The sequence below is a fragment of the Cydia splendana genome, chromosome 10 (genome assembly GCF_910591565.1).
Source record: "Cydia splendana chromosome 10, ilCydSple1.2, whole genome shotgun sequence".
Lineage (NCBI taxonomy): Eukaryota > Metazoa > Arthropoda > Insecta > Lepidoptera > Tortricidae > Cydia > Cydia splendana.
In genome coordinates this window covers 11,663,233-11,689,873 of record NC_085969.1, presented here as the reverse complement: position 1 = coordinate 11,689,873, position 26,641 = coordinate 11,663,233, and the positions used below count along the sequence as shown (strand labels likewise).

At 38.0% G+C, this 26,641-nt stretch overlaps 1 protein-coding gene across 1 annotated transcript in view; it reads left to right on the top strand.

The window, feature by feature from the left end:
* Nucleotides 1-3,051: 3,051 nt before the first annotated feature.
* LOC134794289 (alkaline phosphatase-like) overlaps nucleotides 3,052-26,641 on the top strand; it is a 48,108-nt gene continuing 24,518 nt past the window's right edge. Inside the window, exons 1-6 of the mRNA XM_063766047.1 lie at nucleotides 3,052-3,279; nucleotides 11,053-11,134; nucleotides 14,037-14,178; nucleotides 16,525-16,699; nucleotides 19,199-19,377; nucleotides 21,711-21,918. Of these exons, the coding sequence (XP_063622117.1) occupies nucleotides 3,183-3,279; nucleotides 11,053-11,134; nucleotides 14,037-14,178; nucleotides 16,525-16,699; nucleotides 19,199-19,377; nucleotides 21,711-21,918 (883 nt within the window). The 5' untranslated portion in view covers nucleotides 3,052-3,182. The remainder of the gene's footprint in view (nucleotides 3,280-11,052; nucleotides 11,135-14,036; nucleotides 14,179-16,524; nucleotides 16,700-19,198; nucleotides 19,378-21,710; nucleotides 21,919-26,641) is intronic.

Sequence of the window (26,641 nt, the reverse complement as noted above, 5' to 3'; positions counted from 1 at the left end):
AGTATTAGCGATACCACTGCTGTTTCCGTAACAGATAGTTCTAATGGATAAAAGATGACACCGTGAATGGATTTGCATACCTAAACATTTAGGCAGACAGATTTACATTTAATAGTCGCATGGGATTTTATCTTCTGAATCGTTATTTTTCATTGCAAGTATAAAGTACGTCCATATTGTGAGGTTCTTGACGAAATACTTCAACTGTACGCAGAGAACTAGGGACGTAGGTATACCATTTAGACACAAATATCTACCACGTCGACGCTCTCTTAGATTTTGCTGACCTAAAACTAGTTCTAAATAGTTATAAATTAAGACCTGCCAAATATGTAAGTGAGAATTCTGTATTACAAATGTTATCCAATTTTTTGTCATTTATTTAAATACATAGTACCTAGTAGTAGTATATAGTAGGTATTTAAGTAGGTACTTACCTAGTTAATGCTCGGAATTCTGCCGACTTACTACCGGACGATAAGGAAGATTATAAACCAAATTCTTCCATATTTTATGATATATAATTATGGACTCTGACGACCCCTTAACCAGTTTTGTTTTATCATGATTGTTCAATTTTGACCCATTTACTCCTAATGCTTATGGAACTAGACCGTTACATGACGTCGCGTGAGAACAAGCAATACAGTCCTATTTGTTTTTTCTTTATTTTAATATTCTCGGCGAAGTTTGAAAAGTGGAAATAACCTTAATCGCTAATAATGTGCCACCGGGCTTGAAGTAATGGAGACAAATTGCAATTTTATACACATTTGCTCACATGTAATTATGTGATTAAATTACCATGTTGATAAATTATTGCTAAATTTAATGTCTAACGCGAGTAACGCGATACTTTAAAAGGAAACACAAAATAATTAGTAATACAATTCCCTTTGTTTGTGATAATAACTTGATTTTATTTGAATGATATAGTGCTATTGATACTGTTGACCAAATTAAACTCAATAGGTAAATACGCGTATTCAGGTAGTTGACGTTACTACGTTCCTTTATTGAGTACGGACCCCAATCGTCCGTTAAATTATTGACAAAAAGGTCTCGTTTTACTCGAACATTATTGTGGATATAGCTTTCATTCTCAAGCGAAAGTATAAGAGCTAACTATGATCAATATAAATATTAATTCCGTAAGTCTATAACTGATTTCCATTCGTAGTTCGCAGCCTTCTAAATCAATCATCAAACAAGCTACCTACCTCATTTGTGTCGGTATAATACAGCTCCATAAAGTGTACAATTGTTCAATAGCGATAAAACAATGATTTCAAATTCCTTTGACCGCAATCAGCACTTGAGAAACTTGGTATACTTACCTAACTTCATTCCGAGCCTGCTTCAAAAAACATTGTGAATTATGAAAGTTACTCAACAGACCCAGGCCTATGTCCAGCAGTGGACGTCCTCTGGCTGATATGATGATGATGATGATGACAACAGACAATATTATGTACTTAGGTAAACCGCAACATAATTCAACAACTATTACGCAGGTATTAAACTTACAAGTAACATAACAAACTTACCAAACTTGTAACACAAGACCAGCGGGCTCAGCACGGTTCCATTTTTATCGACTATCACTATGCGCGTCCCTTTCGCACTTACATACTTGTTAGAACGTGACAGGCATGGTGACAAGGGATAAAAACGCGACCGTGCTAAGCCGCCAGGACCCCTATTCGACAACGTTTGACGTATCGTGATGATACTGATGATCTCCCGTTGATGTGGGAAAAATCATAAGGTCTCGAATACGTACAATGTCAAAATTTGACATTAGCAGCAATCCACAGTTAGGTGACAACCAAACCAAACCGAACCACCCTGAGTTCAGAGTTGAGTTTTGGTTGTACCAAATGATATTATCCACAGAGTTGGTCGAATCAACATGCAGTAAAAAAAATTAACTGTTGATTTGCGAGGATGCGAAATCTGACAGTTGTACATTTCGAATTTGGCCCCTGAAAACACCCAAGCTCTGAAACAAATATCTACAGTGCTGTGAAAAAAACATATTGAAACCCGTCAAAATATGAAATCTAAAAAGGTCGTATAGTAATTCGCAACTCAAAAAAATCCTGTTCCAGTGTGAGTTTCTGATACCACAATATTTTATTCGTGCAGGTACCCGTATAGTGAGAATTGAAATACATTACATTTCTACATCAAGTTTTGAAAGCCATTGCAAATATTTGCAAATACCTGCGATTATACAGACTAGACTAAGATTTAGGGCCACTTGCACCATTCACTACCCGGGGTTAACCGGAAAATTATTTAAACGAGCATATATGTTTTTACTCGCAAAGAACATAATATACTCTTCAATTAAGTTCAAACGGACGTTGGGACCGCGTCCAAATTTCATTTCAATTCATTAATGAACTCTCTCCTCTGGAACGGAACACAGCTTGCTTCAACCCCTCAGAACAATGAAACTCCTAAATTAAAATAAGAGTTGCTTCTAATAATGTGCATTATTATATAATGGAAATATTAAAAATTATATAAATGTCATTGTATAAATGTAAATTAAAATGTGAAAGAAGTACCTACTCGCATAATTTAACGAAATCCGCATTCAAAATGGGCACCGTATTTAAAAGACTACTTTACGGAATAGGTAGGCATTTAGATTGTAGATGCGGTTCTTTTTAATGTTTATACAAAATTGCTGATTATTTTTATACATTACATCACACCTTTTCAAAAATATCATCATCTAAGTCTTATCGTAATATCATCTTCTTTTTTTGATCAAGCAGTATGAAATAACATCTCTTAATAATATGTGATTAAAATTGTTACATTATAAAGCACATTACTCTGTTTTGGTACAAATTAAACAGACTTTCGTTGAGCCACACTATCAGTACGCATACATTTACTTAACGCTACAAAACTCTCATATTTCAAAAACTAAGTGCACCATTGTGCTTGCATTATTTACTCTATACTTAAGTATACTCTATATTTTGCTGTAAATTTGCACTTTACGACAAAAACAGTCTGGCACTTAAAGGAGGATATAAACTTAAGTATTTCTTGTTGCAGATTACGAGATGTGACTGGAACAAGATTGCTCTGCGCAAAGGATGAGCGTTTGTGGGATTCGTTCGAGAAGTCGTCTAGACTAGTACCGATGCAGCTGCGGAATCATGAGTACTTGGTACTGCATCGTGTTTATGATGTCCACGATAAGTACCGGCATACTGTCACCGGCACCTCTCAAGACGGAGGCAAACGAGCCTTATGGTAAGTAATTACTTCGGTTGTTTTCTCAATGCAACTGTCTATGGGGTGACAGTCTTCGTATAAATACACAGAATATTTATGAATAGTCAATATCACGAAATGTGATTGACAATCGCTTCAAACTGGGGTTGTGAACGATCGATCGGAATTGTCAGTTGTAATCGACTTAAGTTTTTAGTGTTTCGAAGAAAGAAGTAAGTTGTAATGAAATAGAAAAAGTCGAATACCTAACGCTATACTGTATTAAAAATTGTAAGACAAAACTAGATCACAGGTGTAATATAGTAACAGTAAACAGAAGATCAAAAAATAGAAAGGATTGTTCTTAAATTTTATTCTTATGAAGGTTCATTTCTCGTGAAAGGAAAGAGATGTCGGTATTCATAAAGATTTGGCATGTTCACAAATGCATGACCTCGATTTATACCCAAATGGTTTGTGTCAAGTGGCAAATACATATTTAAGTTGCTATTACTGCGCGCGCTTTTCTAAATACGGTACTAAATGTATCTGATATGTATAATATGCGATTCATCATAACATGAGACTTTTATCCTTTTAAAAGAGGAATCAATAAATATGGATTTCACTTTCATCATTTTGATTACAATCGCAAAAAATTGATTTAGTTTAATTTTATTTTTAATATTTTTACGTTTATTTCAAACCATTATCACATGCTAAAGTTAAATAAGTACCTAATGCAATGGGTATTTTTTTTAGAATGACGTCACTTTTGGACTTAACAAAATTTAAGAAACAAAGAAAAAAGAAAGTAAATCCTTTAAATCTTGATAATATTTTTGGCTGAGCTTTGTTGCCATTTGGCCCCAAACACGCAAGAGGTAGTCTAGCGTGGTCTCTCGACCACGGGCTAGTAATTGGTCGGAACTGACTGGATTTCAGTTTAATAACATACATAACATAACATCTAGAATTTTATTTGCATAACGGCTAAATAAGTAGCATGTTAAGTAAAGGATGACTCACGTTAGACCGGGCCGAGGCGTCCGACATGTCATTTTCTATGTCGGTTGATCGGTGATCACGTGGTGCTTTCCATAGAAAACGAAGCGCCGGAAACTCCGGCCCGGCCCCGGCCCGGTCTAGCGTGAGTCATCCTTTAAGGTTACATTCAGATGGCGACTTAAGATTACCTACATCAATTTACTTGATGAATTGCGTCGTCGTTGCAGCATCGATTTTATTAACTGCTTACTGCTGCTGTCTTAGAGGATATAACCAAACGGAGGCGCCTTGTAATTTTCGGTACAAAACAGTCTGCCGATTTTTGCGGGGGAGGGGCACGTCCAATGTATACGTAACGTAAAAATACCCATGTCAGATAAACGTCAGTCCATACAATGTGTATGACCATTGGCCGCCTAATTTCGACAGAGGGGAACGCCTGTAAATGGCTCCTCCGTTTGATTATATCCTCTAAGGCTGCTGCAATGCTACCGCTGTTATAACCTGACTAGAAATTATAGACATAAAAAAATGGCAAAATCGTAGTGTCGTCCCGTTTTCTCAGATTTATTTGAAAGGGACGACACTACGATTGTTGCGACTTTTTAATTTCTATTATTTATTGTCGGTCTATACATACAGTTAGAAGTTGCGAATTAAAAATACGGAACCCTAAAAAACATAGAAACACTAGTCAATAGCGGATTATCCACCAATGTTACTGTGGCGTATCTTATCAAAATGTTCACTTCTATAAACATAATTTACATGTCTCTTCTAATAAAAACTCTACAAATTAAAATAAAACTAATAAACGACTACGGTTACAAATAAGGTGGTGGTACTAGTGCTCGTCATGCTAATGCCCAATAGATGACACCTTGCTGTCACCTCTATTGACAATGACTTAAGTTTCAAGATGACAATGTACTGGGACCGCGTCGAGCACCAGTGCCACCACCTTATGTATTACAATCAATTGAAACCAGCATATTTAGCCAAAGTTGTTTAAAGGGTAACTCACGCTAGAACGAACGGGTCCGGGCCGGGGCGCCCGACACTTCGTTTTCTATGTATAGAAAGCATCACGTGATCACCGATCACCCGTCATAGAAAGCAAAGTGTTGGACGCCTCGGCTCGGACCGTTTTAGCGTGAATCATCCCTAATTCAGCGGTACGTTTTCTCATCATATGCGTTTACCGGCGATGAAACAGCATCAGATTCAAGAGAGAGACAAGATCAACTGACGTCCGGTCTGGCCTAGTGGGTAGTGACCCTGCCTGTGAAGCCGATGGTCCTGGGTTCAAATTCCGGTAAGGGCATTTATTTGTGTGATGAGCACAGATATTTGTTCCTGAGTCATGCATGTTTTCTATGTATTTAAGTATTTGTACAGGTATTACATATATCGTTGTCTGGGTACCCACAACACAAGCATTCTTGAGCTTACCGTGGGACTTCGTCAATTTGTCTAAGTATGTCCCTATAATATTTATTTATATATTAGATTCGAATCAGGATCATAGTGCAGATGACAAAACGTCACCAGGTCAGGATCTGGCTCAAAAGACAAGGAGCAGACGACATTGTACAGTTTCATACACACCTTCAAGACTATTATCGCCCGTAGCCACAGTCTAGGGGGTGGGAATACTGTAGGAACCACAGAGGTTCCAACGCACACGTTTCTTTACGATAAAAGACGGCCATAACGTTGACATTTACAAAAACAATTATTTTTCATGTGAATGTAATGTTTATGATAATCTATCAATGATTTTTCCAGTTTTATTGAACTTGAATAAGTTTATAAATGAATTGCCGTGGTTTGATTGTGAAACCACAAATGTTTTCTCTGATTGATTTCTGATAGAATTCCACCCTCCTAATAACATGTGAACCCGTACTTTAAGATATATATTAAACGAGAATAATAATAAATAATAATGGAGACGGTAACCCATCGGGCGATAAAGCGAATATACAAGTAGTCAAGTATCTTTATACATTGTTGTCTTCAATGAGCTTAATTAGTGTAGTGAATTAAGTAAAAAGTAATGTAAAACGTACAAAAAGTATCATCGTTCATATAAGCAAGTTAAAATAATGTCTTTCGAGCCCCGATGCATATGATTTCGTCTAGTCAGACCATTTTTTGAGGTTCTCGTGTTCGTACGAAAATAATGTTTTAGTTTAAAAATCACTCATATTTAATGCTTATACTAATGTAGTTTAAGAGCGCTCTTACAAGAAAAGTCGAAATAATGCAAAATTGATGATACTAGTCGACGAAATTCAGGACTTTGCGCTCATTATTAGAAACAATGAGTACTTGTTCCAGTAAAAGCGTCTTCTTATCTTTATAAATATCGTTGTAAATATTAGAAAAAGGACTTATTAAATTAGTAATGATTTTTTTTCTGATGGTCGTTTCCGAAAAACCCCGTGAAGCACTGAATGGCGAGCTCTTATTTGGAAATGTTGAGAATTTTACTCTGCTAAACCTGGCTATTTTGTATTACTAATACCCTGTACTTTAGGCATATCAAACTATATTTTTCCTACATACCTTTGAGAAAGAGAAAATCAAAGTAAAACGAACTCGATTTTCTCTCCGAAACAAGTGTCAATTCCTACGAAAATCTACTTAATATCGAAGTCATTTTCATACTCAAGCAATCTGCAACGTTTGCTTATACTGTTGGTATACATTAGTGTTTATGAAATTCTACTATAATTTTTTGGCAATTTTTTGAAAACTACTCTATATTACCGATGACGCGCGCTGCGCCAGCTCAGTGCCGCGGCAGAGCTTGTAGAGGCAGGACGTGTGTCGGTCGACTCCGCACATTTTCAACGGCGACGACGAGGTTTTTTATCATTGTGTGCGGCGGGCGCCGTGTAAAACGCTATACTGTGTGCGTGTAAACCGCAACGAGAGACTTTGATCCTAGCACTGTTTTTATAGTATTATAATTTATAATGGTACAGTTTAATAAACTACCGGACAGGATTAAAAATATTTGAAACGACCTGACATTCTATATGTATTTATTTGACTCAAGATAGTACTCAGGGTCTGATGATGGAGCCGGAAGGTGGTCACCGGTACCAATCAACCATGCAACTAAACCACTTCGTGTTTAGGCTCGTTTTATTCATCTCAACAAGATCTTTGACACAAGATAGTACTCAGGGTCTGATGATGGAGCCGGAAGGTGGTCACCGGTACCAATCAACCATGCAACTAAACCACTTCGTGTTTGGGCTCGTTTGATTCGGCTCAACAAGATCTTTGACTTAAGATAGTACTCAGGGTCTGATGATGGAGCCGGAAGGTGGTCACCAGTACCAATCAACAATGCAACTAAACCACTTCGTGTTTAGGCTCGTTTTATTCGTCTCAACAAGATCTTTGACTTAAGATAGTACTCAGGGTCTGATGATGGAGCCGGAAGGTGGTCACCGGTACCAATCAACCATGCAACTAAACCACTTCGTGTTTGGGCTCGTTTGATTCGTCTCAACAAGATCTTTGACTTAAGATAGTACTCAGGGTCTGATGATGGAGCCGGAAGGTGGTCACCAGTACCAATCAACAATGCAACTAAACCACTTCGTGTTTAGGCTCGTTTTATTCGTCTCAACAAGATCTTTGACTTAAGATAGTACTCAGGGTCTGATGATGGAGCCGGAAGGTGGTCACCGGTACCAATCAACCATGCAACTAAACCACTTCGTGTTTGGGCTCGTTTGATTCGTCTCAACAAGATCTTTGGCACAAGATAATACTCAGGGTCTGATGATGGAGCCGGAAGGTGGTCACCGGTACCAATCAACCATGCAACTAAACCACTTCGTGTTTAGGCTCGTTTGATTCGTCTCAACAAGATCTTTGACACAAGATAGTACTCAGGGTCTGATGATGGAGCCGGCAGGTGGTCACCGGTACCAATCAACCATGCCACTAAACCACTTCGTGTTTAGGCTCGTTTTATTCGTTTCTATAAGATCTTTGACAAAGATAGTACTCAGGGTCTGATGTTGGAGCCGGAAGGTGGTCACCGGTACCAATCAACCATGCAACTACACCACTTCGTGTTTAGGCTCGTTTGATTCGTCTCAACAAGACCTTAGACACAAGATAGTACTCAGGATCTGATGATGGAGCTGGAAGGTGGCCACGGGTAACAGTCTACCATGTAACTGAACCACTTCGTGTTTGGGCTCGTTTGATTTGTCGCAAGACCCTGAGTCGAATCAAACGATCATAAACACGATGTTGTTTAGTTGCATGGTTGATTGGTAATGGTACCTTCCAGCTCCATCATCAGACCCTGAGTACTGTCTTGTGTCAAAGATCTTGTTGAGACGAATCAAACGAGCCCAAACACGAAGTTGTTTAGTTACATGATAGACTGGTACCCGTGGCCACCTTCCAGCTCCATCATCAGACCCTGTGTATCTTCAGTGTCAAAGATCTTGTTGAGACGAATCAAACGAGCCTAATCATGTTACTACATGGTTGATTGGTATCCGTGACCACCTTAATCATCATCAGATCCTCAGTACCAGTTCGTTTTTAAACCCTCGTTGATACAAACTTTACAACCTATAGGTACCAAATGCAATGACGAAACATGTAAATAAGCGAGTAGGTACCTATAATTTCTTTCGAGTAATATACCTTCATAAGTACGAGTATGGGGCTATTCATAAATTACGTCGTTTCAAATGGGAGGAGTGGGGGGGGGGGGGTCTGGACATCGGATGATGGTAACATGACGTAGGAGGAAACAGATTCATCCGAAGCTTGATTTTTGGATGATTTGAGGGGTGGGGGGGGGTCAAAAATCGTCAAAAATAGATGACGTAATTTATGAACAGCCCCTATGTACATTTGCACTGCATTTAGTATTTTCGTACTTACCAAATAACAGTTTTAGAACTTTAAAAGTTAAGTACAGTTAGTTTTGTTATGGTTGATTTCAATATGCTTCGCGAAGGATCAAGAATGTTTAATCCATCATTGTAGTGCGAGTGTGGTAGAAGGGATCGGCGTACTGAGCTCGCACGGCCTGCCGCAGCGCGTAAAATACCTAAACTCGCTCAACGCCGAAATGTAATAGCGCTCTTAATTTTATATGGTAATATTCTACAATAACTAAATCCATACAAGAAATACCGTTTGTACCGAAAGAAAAAAAAATAACGATTTTTTATTTTTTATTTAACGGGTAGGAAAACAACAGATGTGAAAAGGGCTATTACCATGGTATAATAATATACTCCGCCTGGTACTCCATTCCCGTCTTTTCTAGGTCACCTAACTGACACGGGCCTACGTCATCATGCGACAGCGCTATATGATAATATGCGATAGCGCTATATATAGCGGCCATGTTGTTGTGACGTAGGCCTGTGTCACTCTGGGAATGGAAGACCATGTTTTATTAGACTATGGGCTATTACTAGGGAAAACAACACGGCTCTGCCAATGTACCTACTTTACTACTTATGTTTCGAGCCCATGCATGCAGCAGTGCTGTAGGAGAGGACAATATGATTTGGAGAACGCTTTTGAAAAGTAAATTTTTTCAGCAATAAAAGACTCATGCAATTTTATTATACGATCAAAATAAACTAGATTAAACATTACTATTATGCTTCCCATTACTGGGTCATTTTATGTTCATGTGTAAAATTTATTACAATAAACACAATTTTTGTGTGGAACTAGACGATATAATTTGCATTGGGGCTCGTATACAGGATGATTCATGAGACGTGAGCAGGACTAATCCTGCACACTCAGTAACTGATAATTGATCGAACACCGTCGTATTTAGGTGAAACAACCACACTTCTTCCTATTTTTTAACTTTTTGGTGAGGGCAAAGTTAATTCTCTACAATCATGGTTAACCCTACAAGACCCAATTAATAAACATAAAACTCTTTAACCGTAATGACAGCATTTTGATTACGAAGAAAATAAACTGTCAAACTTGAGTGAGATACTAGTTTTCAAAAGTAACCAGACCGTGATGACAGTGATGACATTGAATTTGACACAGAATATCGGTAGTTTAGTATTCTAATTTTAGGGCGACCATGCATGTCGTAAATAAATAAAAAAAAAAATTTTAAACATTAGAAAATTAACGTCAATCTCACTAATACTGATACGAAACAGTTGCTTATAATTTACAAAATGCGCAGTGTTAGTCCTGCTCACGTCTCCTGAATCACCCTGTATGTAATGTACTTATTCATAAAAAATATGATTTTAGCTTTTCAGTTTTGTTTAAAAACTGAAAACTGTAGCGCTGGTGGCCTAGCGGTAAGAGCGTGCGACTTGCAATCCGGAGGTCGCGGGTTCAAACCCCGGCTCGTACCAATGAGTTTTTCGGAAATTATGTACGAAATATCATTTGATATTTACCAGTTGCTTTTCGGTGAAGGAAAACATCGTGAGGAAACCGGACTAATCCCAATAAGGCCTAGTTTCCCCTTTAGGTTGGAAGGTCAGATGGCAGTCGCTTTCGTAAAAATTAGTGCCTACGTCAAATCTTGGGATTAGTTGTCAAGCGGACCCCAGGCTTCCATGAGCCGTGGCAAGTGCCGGGATAACGCGAGGAAGAAGAAGAGTTTTGTTTAAAAACTGAGTAAAATGGAAACTCGCATTCTTTCAAAGTTCTTTTTCCATTTAAACTATACTCTGCAAGTCGTTAGTAAGCCTTTGTTCCTTCCTGGAATCAAACATAGTTTACTGTCATTCTTTAATAATTGTTCTGTTCCAGATCGCCATTATTGGTACACGCAGGCGCAAGAAACGCTGCAGAAAAGGCTGCAGTACGCTTCTGACAAGAAACCTGTAGCCAAGTAAGTAGTTTTATCTTTTATAACTATAATCACTACACCAGTTTGTAATCGCTTTCTTTATTATCCAAAAACAGACGATAAACTTGCATTTTATTCACAAGAACTAAAGTAACTTGATGCCAGTTTTGAGTGGAAATGACTTTTTTGGTAATGATTGTTTTGATTTCTAAAGTTTTTAGTTAGTATTTTCCTCGCATTGGTGTGGTGAAAATATTAATGTTTCACCCGGGAGCTAAGTTTGTTTAACCCTCGTGCCTTTAAACCCACGCAACTGTCAATATCCCAGTTTTAGAACAACTCGCTAAACTCGTGGTTAAAACTTGGAACATTGCTCGGGTATCAATCAATGTATCGGGTATCGGGCACGAGGAGTTAAATCAGATGAAATCCCATCGAGGATAAGGGCAAACACCAGGAAGCCAATTATTCAAACTTATAATTTTACATCAAAATTAGGTCATTTTGTTATCATTTTCAATTCAAACTTACATTTACTATATAGTACTATACAAATTTCTATCTTAATTATAAAGACTCACAGTTTGGGGTTAAAGTGAATATAAGGTGTGGTAAGGTGTGTGCCTACGTTGTGTTGATTTCATCAAAAAGAGTAGCTATTATTCAAAAGCATGTTATCTAAAAAAAAACAGCACAAATAAGATCAAATTATACTCTAGGCATATAACAGTCATCGCAGCAAGCTTGAATATCAACTTAACGCACATATTTCTGTTCAAAAAATGTGACACACCACTTGTGTGCGTTTGAAAAATATTCTTATGCTAACAATACAGTCATTAGAATAAACCTTCAAAGTAAAAACTTCAAAGTAATTAAGCCTTAAAAGTAAAAATAGAATGCTATTATATACCTACCTACAACGATTTCTATAAATTAAAATTGGCCACGTTGTTCAGAAGTGCGTTAATCGCCCAGACAATCAATCAAGCACGCCCCATCCGCCTCGACTGAACGTGCGTTTTCTTGTCATTTCGCTCCGACCCGCATCCCAGCTAGAAGTGCGGCGTCTGCCAAAATATCATTGAACTACTTTTTATCAGAGCGCAGAGATCTTTGGTCACAGCGCAGAGATCTTTGGTCGAATGAGGAAAATAAATATAATTTCGTTTAATTTTAATCATACTTAGATTTCTTATTCACTCCCCATACACTTTTGGCAGTGTGTAGTGTGATGAAAAGGAAAGGAAATTTCATTAAATTATCCAATTTCAGCAAGGTAGTTTCATTCAATGAGCTGGGAGCCAGAATTGAAGTTAAGTAATATTATCTTCTTTAATTTCTTGTGTTTTGTGTTAATTCCAAATAAATGCTCAGAATGTCGTTATATTATTAAAAACAGATCACTGTGCCAAATAATCGTGTTTTTTTGTACAAGTGTTTTATTTGGTAAAGTACTATAGGTTCACGCCTTACTTCTGTTTACATTTGGGTGATTATTAAATTGTGTTTCACGTATTATTACATATATCAAAAGTACATACAAAAAACAATTTTTTGATTCATATGGTCAAGCTTAATACCCTCGCGAACGGTAAATAAAATGAGTACATAAACACGGTTGTGGCAAAGTGTCCCTCAGTCGTGACATTTCGGCATTTTGGTGGCCAGCTCGGCTATTTTGATTTATATAGTTATTTTAACATAGCCTAAGTCACTCCTATGACTATGACAAACCTAATGACAGCTCAGATGTTGAAATCCGTCAAACTATAAAGGCTGTAGAGAGTGACAAAGAATTCGATACACATCATACATACATACAAGCGAAAAACATTTTTTTTGCTTTGGCAGTCGGGCAATAATAGCAAATGATCTGTAGCTAATAAAAATGCATTTCTGAAAAGTGCATGTGCCTCTAAATTAATCAAACGAATTAAGAATGACACGACCACGTGTCTATATGTCACGAACGTGGACTCAAAATTCCGTGGCGGTGACAGATTTTTGAGGCCACGGTCGTGATAATTTGGAACATGTTCGATATTAGATAAACATTTCCTTTGATTTTGCAAATGTTAAATAATTAGCTTAATCTGCAATGTATGAGGTATATCTTATGTTACAAACAATAACGTGAAACTGCAACTTACTTTTAAAACTCTAATACGGCGGTGACGCGTTAAGGTTGACCGTTATTTCAAATGAACACAATAAATAATTTTCGACAAAACTTCTCCCTTCAGCCATTTGTAAACCTGACAACAACACCGTGTTGCTGTTCTAAAAAAACTTTAATAAGGCTGCCAGTAGTAAAGATAATTTTCTACCGAGTACCGCATGTTTATATTACCAGGCGCGGTGGTGACGCGAAAACTAATCACAAAATGTATGTTGTTTAAAATTATATAAAATCGTTATAAATCCATATAATTTTTAAACAGTGTTGTAGAACAAGGATTAGTGTTTTATATTTGATATAAATTATTGCAAAAACACTTCATATTTAAAAAAAAAAATCAAATATCACAAAATCTGGGGAAGTCACACTACACGGTCCGTGACATTTCGCACTTGTAATTTTTTTTTAATATGTTTCTAATACTCTTAGGACAATACATTTAGGTTGACCTAAAACTAGAGGTAAATTGCTAAGTATATTAATATAGAGTTTACTTATTTTCACAAAAATACATGCTATTCTTACGTGTTACACAAAAAATGCGTAAGGATAAGAATTACCCATTTATGAACTCAATAGATAGTACGATTATGAAGACATCAACAAAAACATCTTCGACACATAATCCTGACACAGGTGACGCAGTAGAGAACTGTTATAGGTACATAACGTCGCGTTAGTCCCCTGTAAGGTATGTCTAGACCTTGGTTGTCTGAAAGTAAATAATATTTTATTTGATAATAACCTTCCCTCTTGTGGCAGGAACGTGATCCTGGTGGTCGGCGATGGCATGAGCCTGACGACGGCCACCGCGGCCAGGATCTTGCGCGGCCAGCGGCGAGGCCAGACGGGGGAGGACACCGACTTAGCCTGGGACACGTTCCCAGCTGTCGCTTTAGCCAAGGTTTGCCTGTAACTATAATACAACTCATTTTTATTGACAGCAAAGCGTGAGCGAAACATCTCCGGTTTAGATCTGATCTTTTGTACAGGTCGCATTTCTCAAACGATTTTAGTGAAATTTTCTTCAGGTTTGATAAGTATATTACCTAATAATATCGATTTTTTGCCGATTCAGTTTACATAATTACAGGATAAATTGAACGTCAATTGGCGGTAAATCGGTAAACGAAAACTATTTTCACGCATTTCACACACAACCGCAAACCAGAGTCTGGGAGAGCTGAAGAGATATAATAGACCAAATAACCTTCGCAGCCTACCCAATGAACCTAATTTTATGACTACTAAAAATAATAACGTATATGGTAATAGAACCTGGTCCTCTTATGTTCCTAAAGCTCTAAACAGCTTTCCCAGTCATGTAATTGAAAATATAGATAAGAAACCTAATAATATTAAGGATATTGTTAAAAAGGCACTGATAGAGATAAATGTAAAAAGACTCAGTAGCATGTAAAAACACTTAATGGTAATGTTCAATAATGTTGATAGGGGTTGCTCCCCATGTCCCTTAGTTCTAATAATCTTAAAAATGTAAGATTAGTTCTAAGTTGACTGTATATTTATTCTTTTTTTTTTAAATAAACAGTTTAAATTTTATTTTTATTTTTTTTTAACCAGAGTCGGCCACAACTGCCATATCAAGTAGGTAACATGCGAGATTTGTCAAAATTGTTAGCAATTGACACTTACAGGCCTATTCGGATTTCGAGATAATCACAAGATCTTGAGACGATTTAGAGATCAACTAGATCTACATTCGATATTGACTAGATGTGACTTGGATATCTAAGTCATAACTTGTCGAAATCGTTCAAGAGGACCTCCAGAATTGCGGAAACGTCAAATTTGACATATCTATCTTACAAATATCTTTAAATTATCCGTATCGTAACTTGTTGAAGTCTAGTAGAAATCTAATTCATTTTCCGAATCGAGCCATTAATTTAACGTCATCTCGACTGATATTAGATAGAATAGTGGTCAAATCAAATTGCTTTGTTTTTCAGAGATGTTTCAAATAATGTAATTAATTATAATACATCCTAAACACGATAGATGCGGTGATACATGTCATTTCAATACAATCAGCCTTAAAGCGCGAAATCTTGCAAAATTATTTTGTGATGGCATGTGTCACCGTATCCATCGTGTTTGAAAAAATACTATGTATGTATATTAAATCGATTTCGTTGTAATAATAAAGCAATAAATAATAACATTTTCACAGACACCTAAGAAATTTTTGTAACAAAACTGTTTATCATTATTCTGCTAGTCATTTGCGGTTTTTGAACGCATCATATTAGAGAGTTTATGGTTATTGTATGATGATAAAATATTAATTATCTTCAACCGACAATGTCGAGATGACAAAAAGTAAACGTTTAATATTTCCGCTGCTGATCGCTTCGGCACAGCCTGACCCTCCAAGCAATATCGGCAATGGGTTTATGATTCAATAACACTTTTATCGATAAACTTGTTTTTATAGTTATTGGCGATATCTAAAGTGCTTATATAATTCTGAAGTCAATTACGATGTTAAATGACTTTGCGAGACTGATGCTTGCTTTGAGACAACTTATGTTCTACTAGTTAGCTAGCTTTTAGCTGTGAGGATACGTATTAAGTTTTGATTAGGTAACCATAATTGATTTACTTTATCAATGAACATATTGTACACCTTTATACTTAGATGTATCGTAATATGGGGTGACTTTAGGAAAAAATGGGGTTACTTTGATACTTTGAAACGGACACAGAATCAACATTATTTATCATTTGTTTGATTGCGGTTAAAATAGTTAAATGACTACGAATTCATATTAATCTAGTACCGAAATTCCCGCATAATAGTACATTACGATACAAGTGCGAAAAACAGGAAATTGCAACGAGTGGTGACCAATTAAAACAAGAAGGGAATGTTTTAAATCGACACGAGTTGCGAATTACATATTCGCACATGTATCGTACAACGTTTTACAGTATACATATGGCCCTTTAAATTTTTGACATAGTTGCGTAATGTGGTACTATCGCACTAGTGCCGTAAAGTAGCCCCATATGTACTGGAAAATATATTATCCAAATCAAAGCCACGGCATACCGTTACAATAGTTTGGTATTGTTTATTTACACATTCAATGCCAGCGACTACCTAGGCGAGTTCTGTGTTCGTAGGCGCTTTTCGCTATAAAGTGGAAAACGCGTGCTATCGGCTGCGCTCGTAGCGCGTAGCTTGTGCTTGCGGTGAATTTATTAAGTTTATCTTTCTGAACAGACATACAACGTGGATGCTCAAACTGGAGAGTCTTCTGCTTGCGCCACGGCTCTTCTATGTGGGGTAAAGGCGCGGTACGAGACCTTGGGCCTAGATGCTGGTGGGAGGTTCAACAGCTGCGCCTCCGCGATCAACTCAAAGGTCACCTCGCTGATCGACTGGGCTCATGACGCTGGTAAGCTTGTTAAGTTTGTGACACCCACCTGTGGAGCGATATTCTGAGTCTTAACGCTGGTGTCAGCATTCAACAGCTTGCGCGACCAACCTTGCGGTACGGCTACGCTTACGGCTCTTATAACAGTTATAAGCGTATCTTGTAGTGAAGACGCGGAACGAAACTAACCTTATATTCTGAGTAGTTTCAACAGTTGCTCCTCTGCCATGATCTTCAAGGGCATCTCGCTGATTATTTGTGAACGCATAAAGCAAATTAAGATTTTTAATCGATGCGTTTGATCTATACTATATTTACCATTTTCTCATAGGCTTTCTGAAAACATATAAAAAGTCAGTTTTACGCTAAAAATATCTGCCAAAAGAATTGGTTTAATTTGGTGGACGGTGGGCTATGGGTTATGAATATAATATGATATGCCCAGACCATCATCTTCGCTACATATCTTTATAATACTTATGTCGAAATGTTAAAATAAATAAATATACTCGTATCCACAGGTATCAGATAAATTGCTAAGCTATTGTTGTCTTGTATTTCTACCTACTTCTATTTTTATTTAATCAAAACCATTCCTCAATTAATTTGCATTTGGAAGCGAAGCACGTCTATCTCTAGACCTGGCATGTAAGGCTTAATAAAGCTAAGTAATTGATTTACAGCCTGTCAATGCTACCTAATTTATACCTATGGTAGTCCCACATTAAGATAAATTGGCGAGACTGGAGAATTGCTTCCGTACGGAATTCATATGAGCTGGCAGAGCATTCGTACTAATCTGTCAATATTTCCTTAGACATTAGGCATTTTTTTTCTAAGCAAAATGTCTAATATGACTTTATTACCTACCATATATTGTGCATACTAGTATTCATTCTTATTTACCAAATATAAATTGTATTTTACGTTTACAATGCTATGCCGCCGCCCATGACTTAGCAAGTTTACCTATTTCAATTATTGATGTACTTAAATAACATTGTGAAGCGCTTTAGCACTTCACGTCTAAGTTAACATAGACGTTGGAAAATCGATTACATATGCAAATTGATAAGAAATAAGTTTTCCGAGACGCTGATGTTAAAGGTAGAAGTTACAAAGATATAATATTTTTTTTATAATAGTAGGTAGGTACATGGTGGTAAGATGGTGAAAATAAACGTGTAGGAACAGTAATAAATTAATAATGTGAGGTGTCTACACAAAACAAACCTACTTAAATATGTAAAAGTTTGGAACATAAGGTATCCATTTTTTAATAAATTAAAGCTAAGGGTCCCCTTGACCTATAATATGGTGGAAAGATTTGCTGGCTATGGATGAGGTCTTGGTGGCTCAGATGGCAGAGCACTGGAGTATCGATCCAGGGGTCGTGAGTTCAAGTCTCACCCAAGACAGTAATTTTTCCACTTTTAAATTTATTCTAAGCTTAATAGCATCGTTCGCAGACGTTTCTGCTTATTAAAAAATTAAAATAAGGTATCCATCCTAATGCTCCAAATGTCGCTTATATCGGCTATGGAAATATAGTTTCAAGGTTGTTATTCAAAAGGTTAAAAAATAACATTAGCTATAGGTCTACCATTTAACTGAGTTGGTTGATAGCACATTTTATGGTCAGGTCATGTACGGATTGGTTGAAGGCTTGGCAGCAAGATTCAGCTTGATTTATATTATGTTAAGTATGTAAAAATGTTATATACATATAAAGTCCCAAAACAAAGTTACCATCTACTATAAAACTGTTTTGATATCGGATTAGCAGTTGTGTTGTTTCTGTGACCCTAGATGACTGTTAACATAAGGTTTCCTAAAGCTATTGCATTGCTTTAATTTACCATACTCTATAGCTTACTGGATACCGCCTGATGATGTGATTAAACCTATAAAATAGGATATTAAAGTTCCTAACTTTTTAAACTACTTATAGGTATGCATATAATATAATGAATCCAATTTTAGTAGACTTGTTGTTAACAAGTCTTCGCTACACGACTGGTGTATTAAAAATTTTGTTAGGTACTTATAATATGTCTGAACATCTAGTCTTCAGATTTTGGCAAGATGCTTACGATGTCAGCAGAAATGCTGTCAAGTGATGGATGTATTCAGAAAATTTACTTAATATATTTTGGCGCAGCGTTTTCGAAGAGTATTTGTCGTAGTCCGTTGGCAACGAGGGCTCAGGCCATACTCGTAGATAGCCCCTCAATTGTTCAAAATCCGAATGCATTCTGCGGCACCCCATCTAACGCGGAGTCGGCACTCGTTGGTGCTTTTTGACGGTAGTCCTCGACTGGTTAGTCCGTCATCCCCCCCTGGTTCCCCCGGACCAGGTGGCATACCTAAACGCATTTCCCCAACGTACAAGAAAAAAAAAAGTTGGGGGGATTTTGCTAAGCCTCAAACCTAATAAGGTTTATGGGGCTTGTGCTTTCGGTATCAAGTAGGTACATAGATCTTTAAATCAATTAAGATATCCTAATGCTTGTGTCACAGGAAAATCAAGCGGCATAGTAACAACGGCGCGCATCACTCACGCAACACCGGCAGCGTTGTACGCGCATGCGCCTTCCAGATATTGGGAGGATGACAGTCGTGTTCCCCCAACTGTGAGGAAGGACTGTAAGGACATCGCAATGCAGCTGGTGGAAAATGAGCCAGGGAGAAACATCAATGTAAGTGGATTATGACTTACGAACATTTGCCTTCAGCACCCGAACGTTATAATATAGTCGAAAACATCGCGCTCGTGTAGATGGGCGCCTCTGGTGCTTGTTTACACTAATCTATTGGAGTAGGTACAACATGTGAAGCATGTTCGTACTCGTATGGAACGGCGCAGACTTGCGGCCTCACATTGTAGTCCAGCCAATAAAGCTAAAAATAAATAGTTTAAATAAGTAGTGTTAACATAATCGTACCTACAAGATGCCTTTTTTTTTACTTAATTAGGACAGTCGACATCAAAGATATGCTTATTCAATTCAATTCAATAATTTATTCATAAAATCAATACAATTTTACACGTCATATTATAATAGGTACATTTATTCTATATTTAAAATACATTATTTTACATATACATTTCATTATTTAAATTAGGTAAGAAGTGCATACATTATTATAAATTCACCTATACTAAGAATTCATTCAACGAATAGTAGGCAGCAGAGACTAGGTATTTTTTTAAGTTTGAGTACGAATGTGTTATCGCTATTCGCAGTTTTTATGTCTTCAGAGACTCGGTTGTAGATTTTCGGGCCAATTGTGTGCAGACATTTTTTTAGATTTAGCTTAGATTTGCTTATATTTTGCATTGACTCCTTTGTAATAAAATAAGGCGAAAAGTGTAAACATAACTTGGCCGTCGACTTTACATAGCACAGCTAATAGCGACAGCTGTATTTTATGTTGTCGCTGTGGTGTGTAGCCGTGTTGCGTTTGTCTTCGTGCTTGTAAAAGAATGATAAATGAAGTACGAGTAGGTACTGTGATGCAATTTTTCCGTGTAGTGAGATTTAGACGGATGAATGTGTTATGTTGTGCTGTACCTAGTAAGTTACCTACTCGTAACTTCTTAGTTATTGTTTTGGAGTTTACCTCTAAATATAGAAACTCTATTAAGCATTTTCAATCCCTCTGTTGTTGCGAGTGTCCATGGGCAACGGTAATTGCTTACTGTCAGGCGATTCGTCTGCTTGTTTGCCTCCTATATCATATAAAAATCCCAAGCAAACAAAAAACACACCTAATTTTAAGCGGCTACCATAGCCTATAAACGTTTGCAGCTCTAGGGTAATCACAATACGCCGCTGCTTATATATAACAAAAACGCATTTAACCGATTTGCAAGACCGAAGTGATCCCATAAGAGCACCGTGAACAAAGTTTTGTACGGTGCTCTAATAACAAAAAAACATCTGAAGATTGTTTTAAATTTTAATATATTTTATTCGCATAATCTGTTTCATAACGCACATAATATTACATTATTAGAAAAAATTCAAAGGTTTAGGTAAGGCTTAGTCAAATCGCAAAACATAATGAAACAAAAATAAAAGTCAATTTGCAATAAAAATAGCAAACTCCACATTTACTCTAAGAGCACTCACAGAATTTACATACCATGTCCCCATATTTGTAACAATGTATGTGGAGATCCTCTTTTATTGCTTTCAACACAGATTCCTAATAAAACGGCATTGCCAAATATCTCGCAATCGCTTGGGACTGGAGTAGTAGTGAATCTTATTTTGTCACTACAAAAGAATATATTATTTTAACGAGAGTTCAGAAACTCTGCATACATATTATTATACATATACGCTTTTAGGTACTTGTTGTTTTTTTTCTTAGGTGGGACGTTAAAGGTTTACATGTTTACGTGTATGATATTCGTAGCATATAATAATATGGGTCATTGATTCCGATAACTGTGTTTAAAATCTGATAAATTTGGCATTCTCAAAAACGAAAATTAAATGGTATACATGTAAATAGGAGCTGTCAATAATAAGTATGACGATCTTTACTCAGCATGTAGGGTAAAGGTAAATTTATTTGACAGTATGTCTGAATTTACAAAAATCTGCGTTAAAGACAGGTAATATAATATTTTAAATTTTAAATACTTACAGTAGAAAAATATTGCCAAGTCAAGTGAATAACTCGTCTACTGATGTAAATGCCCTCATAAAGATGATTCGCGTTAGACCGGGCCGGGGCCGGGCCGGAGCTTCCGGCGCTTCGTTTTCTATGGAAAGCACCATGTGATCACCGATCAGCCGTCATAGAAAATGACATATCGGTCGCCTCGGCCCGGGCATGGCCCGGTCTAGCGTGAGTCATCCTATATCCGAGACTTCCTAACAACTAGCCATGCACTACAAAGTTCTTAGCCGCATTTACTGCAGTGTTATCATAAATTTACGAGTTATAAGAAGCTGATCTAGAACAGGTACAGCGCTCTAAATCTACATTTTTATAAAATAATTTATGTTTATCACAGGTAATAATGGGAGGGGGAAGACGACATTTCCTGCCCACCATAACCCCGGATCCCGAACACCCGAGTCGAGAAGGTCGCAGATTGGATGGGAGGAACCTGGCAGAAGACTGGGCCAGGGAGAAGAAACGAAGACGGTTGCGAGCCCAGTACATACACTCTAGGGACCAGCTAGCGAAACTTGATCCAAGATCCGTAGATTATCTATTAGGTAAGAAGTGTAAGAACATATAATTTCACATAGTACCTAAAGCTTGTAAACTGGACAAACAGTAGGTATACGAAAGAAGCCATCGCGTCATAGGGTGAGTCGTGCGTCGGCAACGATATCTCTCACGTCCGTAAAAAATATATAAATAAAAATTCAACCAAGTTGTCGGCACAAAACCTAAAAGGTGGACTTGCAATTTAGTAGGTCATAGATTGCAGAGACATGCCGGTTTTGTGTATTAATAGGCGCGACTTATTGTCACGTCTTCTGCGTTGGTAAGCCAACGTTTTTAAGAAATTGTGAATCTGAACCCTAAAACAAGAAGCTATTAATCTGTAGGTAGATATAATTTTAACACATATAAGTTCAGTAGATAAGTTTTTCCTTCATTCGACAAGAAACAATGGGCTGATAGTAAGTGTGAACGATGATTTATTAAAACTCTTACGACGGATCAATACGACGATGACGGGCGATAATAAAGATAAATGATCCAGCAAATATTGTTTTTGCGGTCTGGTGTAATGGACTAACGATAATAAGAGCAAAAGTTTTGATATGTTAGAATTTTATTAAGAACAGAGAGACAACATTTTTAATGAAATAAAGTAACATTTTTGTTACAACCAATACTCAAATGCCTTGGTCATGTTGGCTTATAATAACTTATTAACTTATTCATCATTCTCTTGCCCTAATCCCATTCACTTGGGGTCGACGCAGCATGTCTTTCTCTTCCACACCTCTCTGTCGCCCGTCATCTCATCATTCACTTGCGTTCGTTTCATATCATCTCTATTGTAATTTTATTGTGTAACTAGCTGTGCCCGCGGCTCCGCCCGCGTGGAATTCGGTCTGTGTCAGTAAGCGGCTAATTTCTAATCCTAATTTCTCTCCCTCTTCTGTGGAGGCGGAACTTGAAGTAAAGTTGACAGATGGATATGCTAGAGGACTGCAGTCCAGATAAAATATTTTACAGTTAGGTACCACTAAATAAAACTACACTCCAAAATCAATAGGTTTTTTCGCCCTTATTAAAATTTTACACGTGATTTAAACGACAGAGTAGTAGGTGTATATCGGACGATAGGTACAGTAAGGTATACGCGCGCGAGCGAAGGCGAAGCCCTGCCTGGCTAGAGCGCCACTCACCGTGGTCTTCTTCAGACTCCTGAGGAAGACCACGTGCCCCTTGTAACCTCAATGCGTTGCGAGACTTTCGCGAATGATTCGGTTATTTTCGGGAAGGCATGGAAATGCGTATAAAATGCGAGTCCCAAATCGTTTGACTCCGCAAACGACCAGCGCCGGATTAAGATATTTCGATGCCCAAAGCATTTCTAGACCATGGTGCCCCCTCTCCCTAGGGTCATCAAGATTACATTGAATTTTTTTGGTAAATTGAGTGACGTTCATTGCCGCATTACAGCTGAGAATGGAAATCAGTCACATCATTTAATCACGAAAATTGACAGTGCCGCAGTAGTAACGTTGCAACAGAGTACCTAATGCTGCTGCAGTCGCCACCCGAATGTCACCTTTATCATATATTAGAATGTTATTGAAAACGCGAGCGAAGCGAGCGCGAAAATTTTTCGTTATAAATCGCAATTTGATAGACAGTTAATTTTTACTTTTAGTATGGAAATCAGTCACATAATTTTATCAATTTCGATATAAAAAACGCAATTTGATAGACAGTTGTACATTTTTACTTTTAGTATGGAAATCAGTCACATCATTTTATAGTTATTGAAAACGCGAGCGAAACGAGCGTGAAAATTTTTCGATATAAAAAACACAATTTGATAGACAGTTGTACATTTTTACTTTTATTATGGAAATCAGTCACATCATTTTATCACGAAAATTGACAGTGCTGCAGCAGTAACGTTGCAACAGAATAATGCTGCTGCAGTCGCCACCCGAATGTCACTTTTATCATATCTTAGAAAGTTATTGAAAACGCGAGCGAAGCGAGCGCGAACATTTTTCGATATAAAAAACACAATTTGATAGATAGTTGTACATTTTTACTTTTCGTCCCAACCAGGCGCGAATCCAGGATTTCATACAGAGAAGGGATGGGACAGTTTTTTATCAGCCTAGCTTCGCATAGGGCTCGATATTTAAGGGTCTCAGCGAGGTTGTTTGATGCAAGAGAGGTGAAAAGATGCAAGAAAGCAGAGCTTGGAATTGACCAAGTGAATTGAATTGGCGAAGTGTGAGCAAGGCAGAAGGCCCAGCTGCGAAAGATGAAAGCTTGGATTTGGATCCACGCCCAAGTGTAATTAAGGCAGAAGATCAACTTTGCCGTAAGGCAGAAGGCCTCGCAAAAGACCTAACGCCGAACTGCAAAAGAGTGGCTTGAAATTGAATCTATGCATGTAATCACGACTCTTCTACTGCTCGCTCTTCGGCTTCACTCGAAAGCGCTACTTGATAGGATGCTTTTAGTTTTCGGCTTTCACGGGGCCCCTTATAACATTTTGACAGTTAGGTCTCAGGATCGCGGCTAAGGAGCAACTCGGCTTGGCCGACAAATCTGGCGTGCAAGAGAGCAAAATTCGCTATTAAATCGGTAACCTATGTCGCAAAAATCGGCTGGCCGCAAGCCCGAAAGCAAGATATTTTTCCATGACTTTAAGGGCCCCCGCGTAAGGTCAAATCGAAAGTCTACGTTGGAGATGTTCTTACGTACTCTCTTACTTGATCCCTACGACCCTTCGTTATTATATGGGTACTTATAAAAGGCACTTATAAAACTTACACGTATAAAAGTTTCATGTAGGTACCCACGACGACTGCAATGCTGATGCAGCCTGCGCATTTTTTTGCCTACGGTTTTGGTGCCCCCTAGACGTGGTGCCTTAATCAAGTGCTTATTTTGCTTAAAAGGGTTAATCCGGCACTGCAAATGACAGAGGTCAATGTTTTTTTTTCAAAGTACCCACCTTCGTGGCCATTATTAAGTGATGTATACCTACATATGAATACGGATTTGATATGGATGCGATATAATTACGATTAGGTATATTTCATGACGGAGAAAATTGATCATTTTAAATAATTATGCAATTATACGCGTGTTGATATGTGTGTTTATTTTACCACTACGTAACTATGTAAACTCATTTTTAGTTTTCTTGATTACTTAATGTTTACTCAGTTCCCCAAAAGATGGCACTGTGCAATGAGGGGCAATTAATTTACTGTCATTTAATTTTGTTGTATTACTAGCAAAAAGCAGAGCTTTGTAAGGGCTCGCGGCGTTTTTCTACCTAAACGTACCGGATCGCGACTTTGATCCAGTCCGAGACTTGTTCCATGTTCGATCGAGTGGGTACGTAATAAGTCCGTTAAAGACGCAGCTATAAGTGAGAGCAAGAAAGAAATATACCTACTAATTGGACCCCGGTGGCTGTCCGGTACGCCTGTCTGTTACAGCTTTTACTTAGTCCATTAAAAACGTGTCCAGACGACAAAATCAAATTGCCAATATCATCCACACGTAATATACAATTTCATAAGCGCTTAGTACCTACATCCTAAAACACGTTCGCCCAGTACTTTTTGTAAGGAAGCCAACTGGCTTTCTTACATAATGTTGGGTCAGCGAGCCAATGTCCTTGAATTTATTTATGCGTCCACACCACACAATTGAGCGTAAAACTATCCCGTTTGGACACCTACTGGCGGTAATCATGCTGCTCCTCACATAAACTTACGTATAATTTGCTCTCTTAAGTGCTCATCAAGACGAGTGAGATGACCAAAACAGCGTGTGCCTATGTTGCAACAGACGTGAGTTCCGCTAAATACTGCCAGGGTTCAGCGACAGCTCTATCGTGAGTATCTCCTAAGTGCTCAAAAAGACGAGTCGGATGACCAAAACAGCGGGTGCCTATATTGTATAAAACCCGAGCTCCACTAGGTACAGCCAGGGTTTAGCATCAGCTCATCAGCTCTATCTTGGGTACTACTCTCCCAAGTGCTCATCAAGACGTGTTAAGTGACTAAAACAGCGTGTGCCTATGTTGCACCAAACCTGAGTTCCAATAGGTACTGCCAGGGTTCAGCATCAGCTCTATCTTGGGTACTGCTCTCCCAAGTGCTCATTCTGACGAGTCAGATGTCCAAAACAGCGTGTGCCTATGTTGCACCAAACCTGAGTTTCACTAGGTACAGCCAGGGTTCAGCATCAGCTCTATCTTGGGTACTACTCTCCTAAGTGCTCATCAAGACGAGTCGGATGACCAAAACAGCGTGTGCATATGTTGTATAAAACCCGAGCTCCACTAAGTACTGCCAGGGTTCAGCATCAGCTATCTTGGGGACTGCTCTACCAAATGATCATCATGACGAGTCGGATGTCCAACCCAGTGTGTGTCTATGTTGCACCAAACCTGAGTTCCGCTAGGTACAGCCAGGGTTAAGCATCAGCTCTATCGTAGTGCTCTCCCATGTGCTCATCAAGACGTGTCGAATTACTAAAACAGCGTGTGCCTATGCATATGGTACACCAAACCTGAGTTCCACTAGGTACTGCCAGGGTTCTGGGTCATTTTGTTGAATTGCACGCCGACGTTGCAATTGGCGTGCAGTCGGCGTGCAGTTTCCATACTAGTTGCAGTCGGGTTGTAGGCCGTCTGTATCGGCCCTAAATAACTGAAGTTTGTTAATACAAACCTCAGTGATTTAGGGCCGATACAGACGGCCTAAT